Genomic DNA, 17,556 nt, shown 5'->3' with positions numbered 1-17,556 from the left:
CAGACTCTCACCATAGTCGAGCCTGGTTCTCTTTTGTTCAACTCTTTTGTCTTTGCACTGAGCCTCTACTGCAGGCTTATTTGAGCACTCCAACCTTGACTCGGGTCTGCTCCCGAGAAGAAAGGGTAAGGTCACCTCGGCCACCAGGGGACGGTGTCTCCCCAGGGCCAAGCTTTTAATTTGGGGTTATTATTTTTTAATGGGAAAATGCTAATTTTTCGGTATAGATGGGAAAAAAAGCTTATATTATTAACTGTAGGAATTCATCTAAAATTTTGTCTTTATTTTACATTTGGTTAGAAAACTTTTACGGGAAATGTCAATTTGAATAAATCAGGAACAGTGCTACATGCATATAAAGTGATATTATTAATTTCATCCCAGCCCATTTCAAATGATCAAAAACTTCAATTTTTTTAATACTTTAGGAGTCTAAGTAGTAATGGATAAAATATAGGGATTTTTGTAGATGCTGAGAATCTCTTCAATTAGATTGCAGAAACCATGGCTTTCCCCAAAAGTGCCTAACATATTAGTGGATAGTCCTTGCTCTAGGATTATTAGTTGCATGAGTCAGAATCTGAACTAAAGTGCTTGTAAGTTTGCTCTACTTTTAAAATGCAGATAACAATCATCACCCTTTTTAGCTCAGAGCTGCAACAATCAAAAGTGGTAACACATACATATTTAATGACCACAGATAAAAGTTGCATGATAAAAGTTCTCAACATGGATCCACTGAACTTCATTAATTCATGCCCACATTTGCTGAAAACCTACTATGTGCCAGACACACATAATAGGTCAGCTAACGATGATGCTTAGCAGACACCCAAATGTCAATGATTGATTCTGAGGGCATCTCAGCTATTCTAATGAATTGCTCAGGGGCTGGCAGCCAGTCTGCTAATTGTACATCCTCTTATTTCTCACCTTTAGGACACTTCGTTGAACTTGACTACCTCTGTCACAAAATGGTGAGGGAAAAAAAGACAATAAAAGAAGAAGAAACTCAGCCAGTATGTAAGCTAAAAATTAAGCAGGGAAGAAAGGGAAAAAGAAATAAAATTGCCAAGATGAGGTTTTTTTAATTTTTAATGATAAACATCAGATCCAGCACTAATTAGCAGAGACAAATGAGTCATCTGCTTAAGTACTTAACATACACAAAAACACACACACCACAGAAAAACACAAGATTTTTTTTTTAAATTATAGCTTCTGTAGACATTTTTTCCATAAAATAATTGTCAGGCAGCTAAACAAATGTTTTCTTTCTGTTTTGTTACTGTCATTTGGACTTTTAGGAAAAAGCTTTTTCATACTAAAAAGCATCTATTTTCAGAAGTGAAATTTTAAAACATTTCAGATGAGTAGTTCTAAAGGTTGGTCTTTTTTTTAATTCAAAATTCAATATCTTGAGGCAAAGTTTTATTGATGTTGCATAATACACCATCAGATCATATAAGACTTTTAACATTTTGCTTTGACAGCCAGGAGGAGTACCTGTAATTTCCTATTATTTTTTGAACATTTCTATTTCTCTAGATATAAACCTTTACCTCCTCTTCTGATACTCTCCAAGTTACATGAATAAATAATCACCATTAAGATCTTGGGTAATTTCCCAAGAGAGATATTACTGAAGCAGATACCAACTTCATCTTCTTTGATGTGTATTAAAAGTCAAAAATGAAAATCCCAGGTCACTATTCGACAAATGCTATTTCTCTTATTGGTTTTTTACATGTTAAACAATCTAAACTTGAGCCAAATGTGAGAGCGCACAGAAATCACTTCTGATGCTTTCTCAGACTACAGAAGAAAACTGCCCTTAAACTTAATTCCCTGCATGAATTTTCTAATGAAATATTTACCTCCATCATTTGAACAAGCAAGAAAACTAGGTCTTAATACCCAGTTACCATGCCTGTATCTTGTTTATCTTTGTACCCCAAAGTCCAACCCAGAACAGAGCACATAGCAGATGTTCAGCAAACGTTAGCTGACCTAAATCAAGTGATCTAACCAAATCACTTTGGTGTAGGCAAGGACTAACCTTCAAAAGCATTTCTTCATGTTGGGGATTATCGGAATCATAGGGTTCTCTACGCAGTTTTTCAACATCTGCAATAAGATTTCTGTACCCAACAATTTGCAGAAGGCAAGCCTGAAGAGAGATGCCCAACCTAAGATGTTCAAAAACAGAAGAAACACACATGAGAAACTTGTTTGGCATTTATTCACTTGATATATGTTCAACAGAACTGTTCGTATTTATATAATGTAGGGTAAATTAGTTAAATAGCATCTTTGTAATAGAAGCACAGTTCTTCCTGAAGCTCCACCAGGAGAGCTGTCGAAATTGGCTGCATTTACCTTGTGCTTCACTTAAGCAAAACTGCAAGGCTATGGCTTAAGAAAATAAGGGAAGGAACCGAGATGGCAGTGTAAGATGCTCCAGGGTGCCATTCCTCCAAAGAATCTTTGAACAACTAGATGACAGAGTCATCTTCATCAAAACTCCAGAAAACAATTAAAGGGTTTCAGTAACTGGGTGAAATCAAGAAAGCACAGCTTTAAAAATGGTAGGAAAAATTCAAAGCGCCCTGGCTGGCCCCATCACCAACTACTCCCTGGCGCGGTGTAGAGCCAGCCTGTGCTACCATTGTGGGTCCTTGGTCCTGTTCCTGAAGGAGCAGAGGAACCCCTAGGCACATACTGGGGTGCCTTTAGATTGGTGCCAATCTATTAGGTGGTCATCTGTCTCTGGCTCACCCTCCCATAACTTTCTCTGCAGGCAGAAGTAGCTTGCAGACAGCTAAACAGTATAACAGTTAAGTCCAAGAGGCCTGGGGCAATAGATTACCTGCTCTAAGACATATAATAGAGCACCTGGAGGAGGGGAAAGTCCATTTATAGCGAGTAGAGGGGACATTCAGATTCCTGTAAAACTGAATTCCTATGGCCATAGGGTGCCCAAGCCCTGAAAAATACAGGCTCAGAAAAGACTGAGAGGACCCAGTACCTCACTTTCCCCTTGGGCTGATCTTGATAAGAAGGCTTTTGAAGGAAAACACCAACCAAAAAAAAAAAAAAAAAAAACAATTTGCAAAGACTGTGAAAGGTTTGCATGTCACTAACTGGGTCGAAACCTAAGCTTACAGATAAAATCCCAGAGTTAACACTTTAAAATATTTCAATGTACCATGTACAAAAAAATGATTACAAGACAAAGAAAGAAACAGAAAATCATGGCCAATCCAAAGGAACAAGATAAAAATTCAGAAACAATCAATCAAGGAGACAAGACTATAGATATACCGGACAAATTTTAAAAAATTGATCTTTAATAAGCTCAAGGAGATAAAGGAAAACATGAAGAAAAAATTAAAGAATATCAGAAAAATGATGAATGAATAACATGAGACTCTCAATAAAGAGGTATACATTTTGAAAAGGGACCAAACAGAAAGACTAGAGTTGAAGAACACAATAACATAAATGAAAAGTCCCTAGAGGATTTCAACAGCAGATTGGAGCTGGCAGAAGAAAGAATCAGTGAACTCAAAGACAAGACAATTGAAACAATTCAGGCTGAGGAAGAAAAAGAAAAAAGATGGAAAAAAAGTGAGCAGAGCCTAAGAGACCTGTTGAACACCATCAAGCCTGCCAATATCATATTATGGGAGTCCCAGAAGGACAAGAAAGAGATAAAGGGGCAGAAGGCATATTTGAAGAAATATTAGCAAAAAACTTCCCAAATTTAATGAAAGACATGATAATACACTTCAAGAAGCTGAACAATCTGCAAACAGGATAAACTCAAAGAGAATTACACCCAGACAAACAGTAGTCAAACTGTCCAGTGCCAAAGACAAAGAGAGAGTTCTGGATGTTACAAGAGAAAAACAACATGTTACATACATGCTATATACAAAAGTACCAAAAAGATTAAGTTTCAATTTCTCATCAGAAACTACGGAAGCAAGAAGGGGATGAAATATTCATATGCAGAAAGAAAACAAGTACCAAATAAGAATTTTATATTTGGTAACAGTGTCTTTCAAAAATGAGGGAAAGATTAGACATTCCCAAATAAACAAAAACTGAGAGGGTATGTCACCATCAGACCTGCTCTAATGCAATGCTAAAAGGAGTTCTTTGAGCTGAAAGAAAAGGACACAAGACAGAAAACTGAAGCAGCACAAAGAAATAAAGATCTCTGGTAAAGGTTCTAAAATGCAAATGCATAAAAAGTTATGATAAATCTATGGTTATGGACACACAATGTATAAATATGTAATTTGTAACAAGTACAACAAAAAAGCAGGGGAACAGAGGGGTACAGGGATAGTGTTTGTGTATGTTATTGAAGTTAAGATGGTATCAAATCAAACATGATTGTTATACATTTAGGATGTCAAATTTAAGTCCCATGGTAGCCACAAAGAAAATAAAAACAGAAAATATATACAGAAGGAAATATGCAGGGACTGAAGGTGGCACACTACAAAAAAATCAAATAAACTTGAAAGTAGGCACAATTGGAAGAACTGAGGGACAAAAATGATATAAGATCTATGGAGACCAAATAGCAAAATGGTAGAAGAAAGTGCTTCATTGTCAATAGTTACTATAGATGTAAATAGATTAAACTCTCCAGCTAAAATGAAGAGATTGGCTGAATGGATTAAAAATCACAACCTAACTATATGTTGTTTACAAGATATTCACATTAAATTAAGAAACGTAAGTAGGGGGAGAGCAGTGTCATGAATGTGGTGATGTAAGAAATCCCCTGGAAAAGTCTCCCCTCAGAATCAGTTAATAAAAGGTCAAATCCCACTTGCTCAGAACTCTGGAGGATGACAGAGACTGGAGAAGGACTCAATGCTTAATTTAAGAAAAAGAAAAATAATATCCAAGATCAGTTAGGAAATTTTTCCATCCCAGACCCACCAGTCTGGACCCCTTACCCTCACTCGGTCCCATGCAACTTGTGAGTTATGCAGAGACAGCAAGGACCAGGTCCCTCCTGCCACTGATGCAGATGATAGAGCCACTCACAGCAGCAACTTAGAATCCCATGTACATCCAGGTATCAGGACCCAAATCTGCAAAGACCCAGGGTGATACACAAGCTGTTGTGTCATGCTGCATACTAAAAGGCCTCAAGTAGGAGGAGGAAGAGAGAGACTGCAGCAAAACTGTCGGCAAGGTGCACACACTCAATCCTGTTTCTTCTGGCTGGACTACCTAAATGCACAACACATTTTTCTGGATTGACCCACCTTTCTGGATTGACCACATCTGGCTCTCCAGAGCAGGATACCCTAAGGGGGAAGAAAGTGGAGGCAGAAAAGCCTCATAGACCAAAAAAAAAGGGGGGGGGGAATGGACACTGAACTATGTAAAACAGGATGGGTCCCAGACTGAGCAGTGTAAGGAAAAGGGGACACAAAATAAGGGGGAGAATAAGCAAATCATAGGAGCTGGAGAGAAAATTCTGCACACACACAAAATAGAACAGATCAAGATTTCTGGAGATGGAACAGAGGAAAGGAAACTTATTCCTGTAGGTGAATCAATTACACAAAAAGTGCAATCTTATAAACTGTACCCCATATCCAGAGCAAGATTCAGAGGAAGAAGAGCTGAGATAATCTGAACAGCTAAACACAGGCTACTCTAAAGGTCCAGAATAAGTTACACATCAAAGAAGAGTCTTCACACAAAGCCAATCAACAATAAAATCCTAGACAAGAGGGAGAAACTGACCTTCAGAGTTAACTCATCAAGATAATCAGATGCCCAGACATCAGTAAAAAATTACAACCATACTAAGAAAGATAAGGTCCAATCAAGGGAACAAATTAAAACTTCATAGGAGACACAGAATTCAGAACAACTTAATCAAAGAAGTTCAAATACATCTCCTAAATCAATTCAAGGATATGAAGGAAAATAAGGAGATAAGCTACAGGATATAAAGAAGACAATGTGTTAGCATAAGGAAGAATTATAAAGCATAAAAAAAAAACAAATTATGGGGAAGAACAGCACAATAATGGAGTTTAAAAATACATTAGAGGACGGGGAAGATGGCAGCATAGAGAGGAGTGGAAGCTAAGTAGTCCCCCTTGAACAACTAAAAAAAACCAAAAACAACTAGTAAATAATCCAGAATAACTGCGGGGGGACAAATGAGACCATCCACTCATCATACACCAACCTGAATTGGGAGGAATGCCCGAGAACACAGCATAAAATCTGTAAGTAAAACCTGCTGATCCAAGTCCTGAGACCCCCTCCCCCATAGCCCAAGCTGCAAAGTCTTGCGGTGCCAGAGAGAAGCTCTCTCCCAGCAAGCAAATATAGTTCAGATGAGCTTCAACTGGGGTTTTAAGTAGTGAGTGTGAACTGCTCACTACAGGTACGAATCCCCCAAAAACAGGAGGCTTTGGGTGACGACTGACTTTGGAGAGTCGGAGGGTCACCTTGGACTAGGTCTGAAGGGGACTATCTGTTTCTTTTTTGGCTCAGTGGAGAAAGCCCCAGCCATCACAGTTCCCAGTGCTGTGACTCAGAGAAGGGTGGAGACAGCACAAGCAGAGAGAGCGAGACCATTGAAATGCTAATGACTTCCCCCTAGGGGGTCTATCTTCTCTAAGAGGAAAGGGGTGGGGCCCTTTCCATTCAGAACCAGACCCCAGAGCCTGGGGGAACACGGCCATACCTCCTCACACTAGTCAAGAATTATAGGCTAACAGGCACCACCTGCTAGGCAGAAAAGCACAGTGACCTGAGGCATCACAGGAACCAATTTTCTAAGAGACATCCTCAGGGATACCAGATACTGAATATTTCTTCCCTCTGGGACCTGAGCCTGTTCTGGTCTGGGAAAACCTGATTGGGGTAACCAAGGAAACCATGCCTAGACAACAGAAAATTACAGTCTACACTAAGAAAAACGAAGCTATGGCCCAAAGGAACAAACGTACACTTCAACTGAGATATAGGAATTTCAACAACTAATGCTAAATCAATTGAAAAAGTTTAGAGAAGATATCGCAAAAAAGATAGAGGCTGTAAAGAAAACACTGGGCATACATAAGCCAGAAATCAAGAGTTCAAAAAAACAACTAGTAGAATCTATGGAAATGAAAGGCACAACACAAGAGACGAAAGACACAATGGAAACATACAACAGCGGATCTCAAGAGGCAGAAGAAAACACTCAGGAACTGGAGAACAAAACACCTGAAAGCCTACACGCAAAGGAGCAGATGGAGAAAAGAATGAAAAAATATGAGCAACGTCTCTGGGAACTTAAAGATGAAACAAAGTACAAGAATGTATGTATCATTGGTGTCGCAGAAGAAGAGAAGGGAAAAGGGGCAGAAGCAATAATAGAGGAAATAATTAATGAAAATTTCCCATCTCTTAAGCAAGACATAAAATTACAGATCCAAGAAGCTCAGCATACTCCAAACAGAATAGATCTGAATAGGCCTACGCCAAGACACTTAATAATCAGATTATCAAATGTCAAAGACAGAGAGAATCTGGAAAGCAGCAAGAGAAAAGCGATCCATCACATACAAAAGAAGCTTAACAAGACTATGTGCGGATCTCTCAGCAGAAACCACGGAGGCAAGAAGGAAGTGGTGTGATATATTTAAGGTCTGGAAAGAGAAAAACTGCCAGCCCCAAATTCTTTATCTGGCAAAACTGTCCTTCAAAAATGAGGGAGAAAAGTAATTTGGGTGGAGAATAAAAATATTTACTTGGGGCCCCCCTGAAGAGCTGGGGGAGGATGCAGAGGTGTTGGGCTTCCTCACCTGGATTGTAGCTGATATTCTCACAAACATTGGGGACTGACGGCTTGATATGCTGAGCCCTCTGGCTTGGGGCTTGCTCTTATGAAGCTTGTTACTGCAAAGGAGAGGCTAAACCTGCTTATAATTGTGCCTAAGAGTCTCCCCCTGAGTGCCTCTTTGTTGCTCAGATGTGGCCCTCTCTCTCTAACTGAGCCACCTCAGCAGGTGAACTCAGTGCCTTCCCCCCTATGTGGGATCTGACTCCCAGGTATGTAAATCTCCCTGGCAACGCAGGATATGACTCCCAGGGATGAATCTGGACCCAGAATCACGGGATTGAGAATATCTTCTTGACCAAAAGGGGGATGTGAAATGAAATGAAATAAAGCTGCAGTGGCTGAGAGATTTCAAATGGAGTCGAGAGGTCACTATGGTGGACATTCTTATGCACTATATAGATAACACTTTTTAGGTTTTAATGCGTTAGAATAGCTAGAAGTAAATAACTGAAACTACCAAACCCAACCCAGTAGCCTTGACTCTTGAAGATGATTGTATAACAACGGAGATTACAAGGGTTGACAGTGTGACTGTGAAAACCTTGTGGATTGCACTCCCTTTATCCAGTGTATGGATGGATGAGTAGAAAAACAGGGACCTAACTAAATGAAAAGTAGGGTGGGATGGGGGGGGGGATGATTTGGGTGTTCTATATTATTTTTTTTTTTTATTCTTATTCTCATTCTTTCTGGTATAAGGAAAATGTTCAAAAATAGATTGGCGTGATGAATGCACAACTGTATGAAGGTACTGTGAACAGCTGATTGCATACCATAGATGACTGTATGGTATGTGAATATATCTCAATAAAACTGAATTTTTAAAAAATGAGGGAGAGTTTAAAAGATTCACAGATAAACAGAAACTGAGAGAGTTCATCAACAAAAGACCAGCCTCACTTGAATAACTAAAGGGAGTTCTGCAGGTTGAATGGAAAAGACAGGAGAGAGTGATTTGGAGTAGTGTGAAAAATGAAGATCTTCAGTAAGGTTAACTTAAAGAGTAAATGTAAAACCCAATATACAAGTTGACTCTTTAATTCCTATAAGAGTCAGAATACAAATAACAAGAAAAAGGCATACTTGCTGATAATGGACATGCAAAATATAAAGAGGTAAAGTGGAAAAAAACAACATGAAGAGGGGAAACAGATATATGGGAGCAGACAATGTATATGATATTGAAGCTAAGTTGGTATCTTATCAAATCAGTAAGTTATAGATGTAGTTGTGTAACATAAAACACTAGGGTAACCACAAAGAAAGTACTTAAAAAATATACAGAAACAGAAATGAGAAGGGGATCAATCAGATATATCACAAAGGATCGACCATACAGAAAAGGAGGTTGCAATAAAGGAAAAGAGGGGCAAAAATAGATGACATATAAAAACTCAAAAGACAAAATGGCTGAAGTAAGTACTGCCTTTACAGTAATCATACTGAATATTAATGGATTAAACTCCTCAATGAAAATATACAGGTTGGAAGAATGGATAAACAAAGCATGATCCAATCACATTTTATATACAAGAGACTTACCTTAGACTCAAAGACAAATTGGTTCAAACTGAAAGGATGGAAAAAGATATTCTATGCAAATAGTAACCAAAAAAGAGCTTGGATAGCTATACTAATATCAGACAAAACAGACTTTAAGTTAAAAGCTGTTGTAAGAGACAAAGAAGGAATTATATATTAATAAAAAGGGCAATCCCCAAAGAAAAAAATAACAATCTTAAATATTTATGTATGTAAACACGGTGCACCAAAATACATGAGGCAAACCCTGGCAAAACTGAGGGGAGAAATAGACATCCCTACAACAATAGTTGGAGACTTCTATACATCACTTTCATCAATAGATAGAACATCTAGACAGAAGAGCAATAAGGAAACAGAAAACTTGAGTAATATGATAAATGAAGTAGACCTAACAGACACATACAGAATATTTAACCCCCATCAGCAGGATATACATTCTTCTCAAGTACACATGGATCATTCTTCAGGACAGACCATATCTTGGGTCACAAAACAAGTCTTAGTAAATGTAAAAAGACTGAATTTATATAAAGCAACTTCTTTGACCATAATGGAATGAAGCTGGAAATCAATAACAGGCAGAGAACTAGAAAATCCACAAATATATGGAAGTTAAATTACACTCTTAAACAACCAGTGGGTCAAAGAAGACATTGCAAAGCAAATCAGTAAATATCTTGAGACGATGAAAACAAGAACACAACATATCAAAACCTATGAGATGCAGCAAGGGCAGTGCTGGGAGGGATATTTATACCCACAAATGCTTACATTAAAAAAAAAAAAGAAGAAGAAGGAGCTAAAATCAAGCCCTAACTGCACATCCAGAACTAGAAAAAGAACAGCAAACTAAACCCAAAGCAAGCAGAAGAAAACAAAGATTAGAGCAGAAATAAATGAAACAGAGATTAAAAAACAATAGACAGCATTAACAAAACCAAAAGTTGTTTCTTTGAAAAGAACAATAAATTTGACAACCCCTTAGCTAGACTGACAAAGAAAAAAGAGAGAAAAAAGATTTACTCAAATAAAATCAGAAATGAGAGGGGGGACATTACTATTGATGCCTTAGAAATAGAAAGGATCATAAGAGGATACTATGAACAACTGTATGCCAACATATTAGACGACCTAGATGAGATGGACAAATTTATAGAAACAACCTACACCGACTCTAGAATAAATAGAAGATCTCAACAGGCCAATTACAAGTAAAGAAATTGAATCAGTCATAAAAAACATAACAACAAAGTAAAGCCCAGGACCAGACAGCTTCATAGGTAAATTCTACCAACCATTCCAAGAATGAATACCAATCCTGCTCAAACTCTTCCAAAAGACTGAAGAGAAGGGAACACTACCTAACTCATTCTATGAAGCCAACATCATCCTAAAATCAAAGCCAGATAAAAATACATCAAGGAAAGAAAACTACAGACCAATCTCTCTAATAAATAAAAATGCAAAAATCCTCAAAAAGTACTTTCAAATCAAATCCAATAACACATTAAAAGAATTATACACCATGAACAAGTGAGTTCTTTCCCAAGTATGTAAGGGTGGTTCACCGTGAGAAAATCAATTAGTGCAGTACATCATGTTAACAAAACTAAGGGAAAAAACTCTACATTATCATTTCACTTGACACAGAAAAGGAATTTGACAAAATACAGCATTCTTTCTTGATAAAAACACTTCTAAAGATAGCAATAGAAGGAAACTTCCTCACATAATAAGGGCATATATGAAAAACCCATAGCTAACATATAAAATGGTGAAAGACTGAAAGCTTTCCCTCTAAGATCTGGAACAAGACAAGGATGCCCACTGTCATCACTATTATTCAACAATGTACTGGAAGTTGTAGCCAGAGCAGTTAGGCAACAAAGAGAAATACAAGGCATCCAAATTGGAAAGGAAGAATTAAAACTTTCATTATTTGCAAATGACATGATCCTATACAGAAAGTCTTATAAAAATCTACAACAAAGCTACTAGAGCTACTATACAAATTCAGTAAAGTGGTGGGGTACAAGATTAACACACAAAAATCATAATGTTTCTATACAGTAGTAATGAGCAATATGAGGAGGAAATCAAGAAAAAAATTCCATTTACAATAGCAACTAAGAAAATCAAATATCTAGGAAAAAAATTTAACCAAGGATATAAAGGATTTAGACACAGAAAACTACAAAACATTGCTAAAAGAAATCACAGAAGACCTAAATAAATGGAAGGACATTCTGTGTTTATGGACTGGAAGACTAAATATTGTTAAGATGTCAAGTCTACCCAAAGCAATTTACATATTCAATGCAATCCCAATCAAAATCCAACAGCCATCTTTGCAGAAATGGAAAAATCAATCATCAAATTTATATGGAAGGATAAGGGGCCCTGAATAGCCAAACTAATCTTGAAAAGAAGAACAAAGTCGAAGGACTCACACTTAACTGATTTAAAAACACTACAAAGCTAAAGGAATAAAAACAGCATGGGACTGGCATAGAACAGACATATAAACCAACAGATTTGAATTGAGATTTCAGAAATAAACATCTTTGGCCAATTGATTTTTGAGAAAGATGGGGAAGAATAATCTCTTCAGCAAATGCTGTTGGGAAAACTGGGTAAGATATACAAAAGAATGAAGGTAAACGCCTACCTCACACCGTATTCAAAAATACCTCAAAATGGATCAGCCACCTACATATAAAAGCTAAAACCATAAAACTCTTAGAAGAAAACAGAGGGGAAAACCATCATGACCTTTGATTTGACAATGGTTTTTCAGACTTTATACCAAAACCAAAAGTAACAAAAGAAAAAATAGATAAAGTAGATTTCATCAAAATCAAAAACTTTTGTGCATCAAAGGACATTATCAAAAAAGTGAAAAGACAACCTACAGAATGGGAGAAAATAGTTGCAAATCTATCTGATACTAGTTAACACTCAGAATAAAGAACTCCTACAACTCAACAACAACAAAAAACAATCTAATTTAAAAAATGTGCAAAAGACTTGAATAGATATTTCTCCAAAGAAGATATGCAAATAGCCAAAAAGCATATAATAAAGATGCTCAACATCATTAGCCATTAGGGAACTACAAATCAAAATCATAATGAGATACCACTTCACACCCACTTGGATGGCCATTATTTTTAAAATGGAAAATAATACATGTTGGGAAGGATGTAGAGAAATTGCAACTCTCACATATTGTAATGGGAATGTAAAATGGTGCAGCTGATGTGGAAAACAGTTTGGCAATTCCTCAAAATGTTATATTTAGAATTATCATATGACTGGGAAATTTTACTGTTAGATATATAACCCAAAGAATTGAAAGAATTGAAAACAGAGACCCAGATACTTGTACACCAATGATCATAGCAGCATTATTCTCCGTGGTCCAAAGGTGGGAACAACCCAAATATCCATCAACAGATGAATGGATAAACAAAATGTGGTGCATATATACATATACACATACACAATGGATTATTATTCAGCTGTAAAAAGGAATGAAATTCTGATTATGCTGCAACATGGATGAACCATGAAAACATTATGCTAAATGAAAGAGGCCAGAGATGACAAATGTTATATGATTCCACTTATATGATGTTTGTAGAAGAAGCAATTTCAGAGACAGAAAGTAGATTAGAAGTTACCAGGGTCCTAGGGGAGGGAGAATAAGGAGCATCGCTTAATAGGTTCACAGTTTCTGTTTGGGGTGAGGAAAAGTTTTAGTAATGGTTGGTGGTGATGGTAGCACAACATTGTAAATGCAATTAATGCCATTGAATTGTATGCTTCAAATGACTAAAATGGCAAATTTTATGTTATATATGTTACCACAATAAAATGTTAAAGAAATTAATCAAAGGAAAGAGGAAGTCTTTATGGTATAAACATCCAGAGCATGAAGAAATATAGTTGATAAACTATTTATGTCTATCAAACAAAACAAAACAAAAAACCCAAAACAGAAAACAAAGTGGTTAGTAGTAGGAATACGTTAATAAATTATAAAATGTTTCCCACATCATTCCTTTCTATTTCTTCGTTTTCTCAGAAAACTAATTTTTTAAATTCAGATTTTGTCAATATCAATTAGGAAAAATGGTAATAGAATCCATACTGAGGTGTAAAAATAAAATTACTACCTATAAAGACTTTTTTTGTAAAGGAAAACAAAGAATAGATGGCAAGGAAGTGCTTCTGAAAGAAACTTATATAACTTTCACAGACCAGAAAAGAAGAGATTTGCTATTAAATTTAGTCTAATTTCTAAATATGATTATTAGACTATATCCCTTCATTCCCAGTCATAATCTTAAATTTTTTGGTTTAACCTAATTTAAAATGAATTGCCTTCTTATCACCTTCCCACGGGAATAAAATATGTCAGAAGGTTTCAAAAAGACATTCACTACACAATTAAATCAACCTTTAAAGGCTGAAAAAGGAACATGCAGCTAATCAGCTGAAGTGGCTGCAGAAAAACACTGTGGAAACTGGGGTAAGCGGCGTTTTGTGATGAGTCCCTGGATAACTAGCATGTAGAATCCCTCCTTGAAACAGACTTTTAAAAGTGCACTTGAAATTCCCCTGAACTACACTCTTTGTCTTTGGCAATTAAAAATCTCCCTCAGCAGTAATGTGAAGATGTGTAAAAGATGTGCATGCACATCTAAAAGACAGTTTGATTGCTACCCACCTAAACCATCTCTAAATATATCTGAATTCAGAATTTATTCCACCCAATGTGCTTGGCCCAAGCTTTTAGTGAAATATTCCTATACCCAACAGAAAACATCGACCTAATTTTAAATGATATGTACACTGTCAAATGCATTTTAATACTTCCAAGCTGAGAAGACTAAATTATTAAGTTCTAAAGTCTTCATATAAAACCATCTCTCCCTCCCACACATCTGTCTTCTTGACAAACAGGTAGGAACTGTCTCCAAGATGACTGGCCTGTCATGAAAGGAAGGAATATTTCTGATGGAGCAGAATCAGCCTAGGTTCATTTACAATTTGAACATTTACTGTTAATGTAAAACAGAGGCATCACGTTGAGCCACTGTTGATGAATGGGCTCCTTTTATCACATCTCCTGATATCAGGGGTATCCATAAAATTTCTTACACGCATTACATCTCAAAGTATAAACATAAATCAAAACAAAAGTATAAAGTTGCTGCCATTTACATACATGGAAAAGCACTCTTTTTTCCTTTATTCTTCATCTGAAAGTCAAAACACTTTGATGATTATTTTAGGCCAAAAGAGCAAGTGAAGCAAGATTGCTACAGAAACACTGAAGTTGTCCATGTGACTTGTATCCTATATTTTAAACATAATAAACATATTCTTACTGTGGATTTATGTCAGGATTAATTTTTTTCAATTCCATGATGTCGTCTATAGTCTTTTCAATAGCATCAGGGTGAACGCTCACAGAAGTCTGCAACAGCTGGAAAACATATTTGAATCAGTTCCCTTGTCATGACAGCAGTGACTAAAGCAGAGTCTATCTGGATAGGGGCTTCAAGTATTTGTCTTAAGCTTCTATATGAGGATGAAAACTAAAAGCAAAAATTGATCTTGTGTACTTGAGTTCTAATAAATTTGACATTTTCACAACAGGAGTAATGCCATTTCCTGATGAGGGTAATTAACATAAGACAGAAATAAATAAGGTTGTGTGTGTGTGTGTTTACCATTTTCATCTATTTCAAGCTACTTATGCTGAAATATTATATTTTACTTTTCTCACTCAACATGGTGCTATTGTTAATGGGCATTATGTCTATGATAAAGAGTGAGGTACATGAGGGAAATTGTCATAAGGATGCCTAAATGAAATAACAAGATGAAATTATCAAGAATCGTGAAAAAGAAAATAGACTTTAGCCCTGTCTGTGAATGCTCAACTATGTGCTATAAATGCTAGCATAGTGACTTGTTTGATTCTATTAGAAAATACTGAGAATAAAGTTAAATGTTTTGGATATTGAATAAATAGCAGAGAGTTAATACTTTTCCTATTTTCAAAGGATATTTATTTTATGACTTGAAGAGAGGTATAAAGAATGATTAATTCAATAATGAAATAATAAGTACTTCACAAATCTGCCTAAAATTTGCATACAGTGGTTTCTCTCACTTGAAAAGTACAGTAGTTTGTAACAGGCAAACAACTCTTTCTTCTCTGTTTGCATTAATATTCTTAGCCAATGGTATGTCTTTTGGTTCCTAAATTTTTTTTTTACGTGTAAAGTTGTTGAAAAATATAGAAACAATTTTCTTACCTTACTTTTTGAATCCCTCAGGGATGTTTCTGTTAAAGCGATAACAAAAATAGTTATTCAAAAGTTATCCTTCACAAATGGTTTAAAATTACTATTCTGCAGTATAACATGGTACCCTCAATGCCACCAACACTACATTTTGCTTATTTCTTTATTTTAGGCTTACCAATTTTCATGGTTCTAGAAGCTCCAGGCTTGGTATTGTAACAGATCCGCTGCAGTTCACATCGTCCTGTCAGCTTCCTCATCACAAATTTCAGACAGCGCCACAGAAACTTACAGTAAAAGTACAGGCACACCTGGATCAACATTCTGTCAAAAACAAAAGACAGCACCCTTCCAACAGAACTCTGGAAGAGAAAAGAAAGCAACCACCACCAGCAAGAAAAGAAGCCCAGAAGAAAATCAGCCATTAGACTTCTCGGTTTGCAAGCATATTTTATTTTTCTAACACCATGTTACTTTACTTGAGGTGGCTACAAAACTTATCATTGGGAAGCCCGAGGTCTGTTTGGACACACTTACTATGACTGCAAACAGCTCCAGAATGCTAATAAATTTGATATTCCAACAAACTGAGGCTGAAGCACTAGAATCCTTTATTTTCTTACCTTTGCCTAAAAATGTTTTGGAAATAAAGCAGTACCTTGAAACAGAATCCTTAAACACTGCCTGTGACTGCTTAAAACATGGGGAAGGAGTGCTATGGCTACTTTCCTTTCTGATGCATGGGCACCTTTCAGCTTGCCCTGGCTCATTTCTATCCCCTCTCCATGGCCTTTTGTTTTTTGCACTATTTTATTTCCTCCCTTGTTCCCATCCTTCCCTCCCTCCCTCTGCTTTCCCTGTAGGCATTTCCTCCTTCTTGAGGACAAATTTCTGTAGCCACCTGTATTTTCTGCTGACCTATCTAGCACCCCTTAAACTTGCTGGAAGGCCTCCTCATCACTTCCCTGAACAAGCACTGTTGACTTTTTGTCAGACATTCTTTGATTTAAACTTTTCAAAACCTCTGCCTCTTTTGAGAAGTCTTGGCTCCTCCTAAAGAAGGGTTTCTTTATTGCACACCCTACCTTTCTCTAATCATATCTCAACATATAGAATCACCAATTTTGCACTTATTCATATGTCTCTGGCAAATGCAAATTTGTGTTTTATGCTGATTTTCTCTGGCAGATGCAAATTTGTGTTTTATGCTGATTTTTAAATAAAAATATGTGAGTACCTCCCATCTCATGGCACTGTTCAGTCTCAAAAAGTCAAGCTATTGAGGGAAAAAGGGTCTGTCTATCATCTAGGAGCTAACATTTTAGTTGTGTTCAACCATTTTCTCTTCATATTATGTATTCCTAGGAGGCAGAATTATTTATTTTATTTCCTAAAAGTAATTAGGAAAAGTAATTTGCATTACCTCCTTTCTAAAAGATCTCTAGAAAACACTGTTACTCAAAAGTTCACTAATTCCTTCCAGCTCTAAAATAAGGTGGTCTAGGGCCTTTTAGATGAGGAGTTAACAAATAGCCTCAATGATATGACCCATCCCTGAAAAGGAATCAAAACCTCAGTCGTGTTCGTTTGCTCAGAATCCTCTGGTTCCAATGGCTTCAACAGCCTTGAGTTAAAAATAAAAATTCTAACAGTCTGACTCGTACAAAGGCAGTGGGTGTATTTCTTATAAATGCAAAGGGAATGGAAGGGAACAGTACAAGCAACCTAGCCAATACAGTAAATTAAAAAACAGAATATGTTGCAAGCAATAAAATTATGTCTTAGAATATCAATAAGAAAATCATGATC

The 17,556-nt window shown here is 36.6% G+C and overlaps 1 protein-coding gene across 2 annotated transcripts in view; it reads right to left on the bottom strand.

The window, feature by feature from the left end:
* Positions 1 to 17,556, bottom strand: part of ELMOD1 (ELMO domain containing 1) — an 83,196-nt gene that overhangs the window by 23,253 nt on the left and 42,387 nt on the right. Inside the window, exons 3-6 of one of the 2 annotated variants that reach the window (XM_037841322.1) lie at positions 15,926 to 16,071; positions 15,760 to 15,788; positions 14,824 to 14,921; positions 2,060 to 2,189 (exon numbers count right to left, since the gene is read on the bottom strand). In XM_037841322.1, the coding sequence (XP_037697250.1) occupies positions 2,060 to 2,189; positions 14,824 to 14,921; positions 15,760 to 15,788; positions 15,926 to 16,071 (403 nt within the window). Of the gene's footprint in view, positions 1 to 2,059; positions 2,190 to 14,823; positions 14,922 to 15,759; positions 15,789 to 15,925; positions 16,110 to 17,556 lie in introns of both variants that reach the window. The other variant, XM_037841323.1, reaches the window with a different exon arrangement.

This window comes from Choloepus didactylus, chromosome 6, assembly GCF_015220235.1.
Source record: "Choloepus didactylus isolate mChoDid1 chromosome 6, mChoDid1.pri, whole genome shotgun sequence".
In the NCBI taxonomy this organism is placed as follows: domain Eukaryota; kingdom Metazoa; phylum Chordata; class Mammalia; order Pilosa; family Megalonychidae; genus Choloepus; species Choloepus didactylus.
Note: the sequence above shows the minus strand (reverse complement) of the source record. Positions and strands in the feature narration are given on the sequence as shown.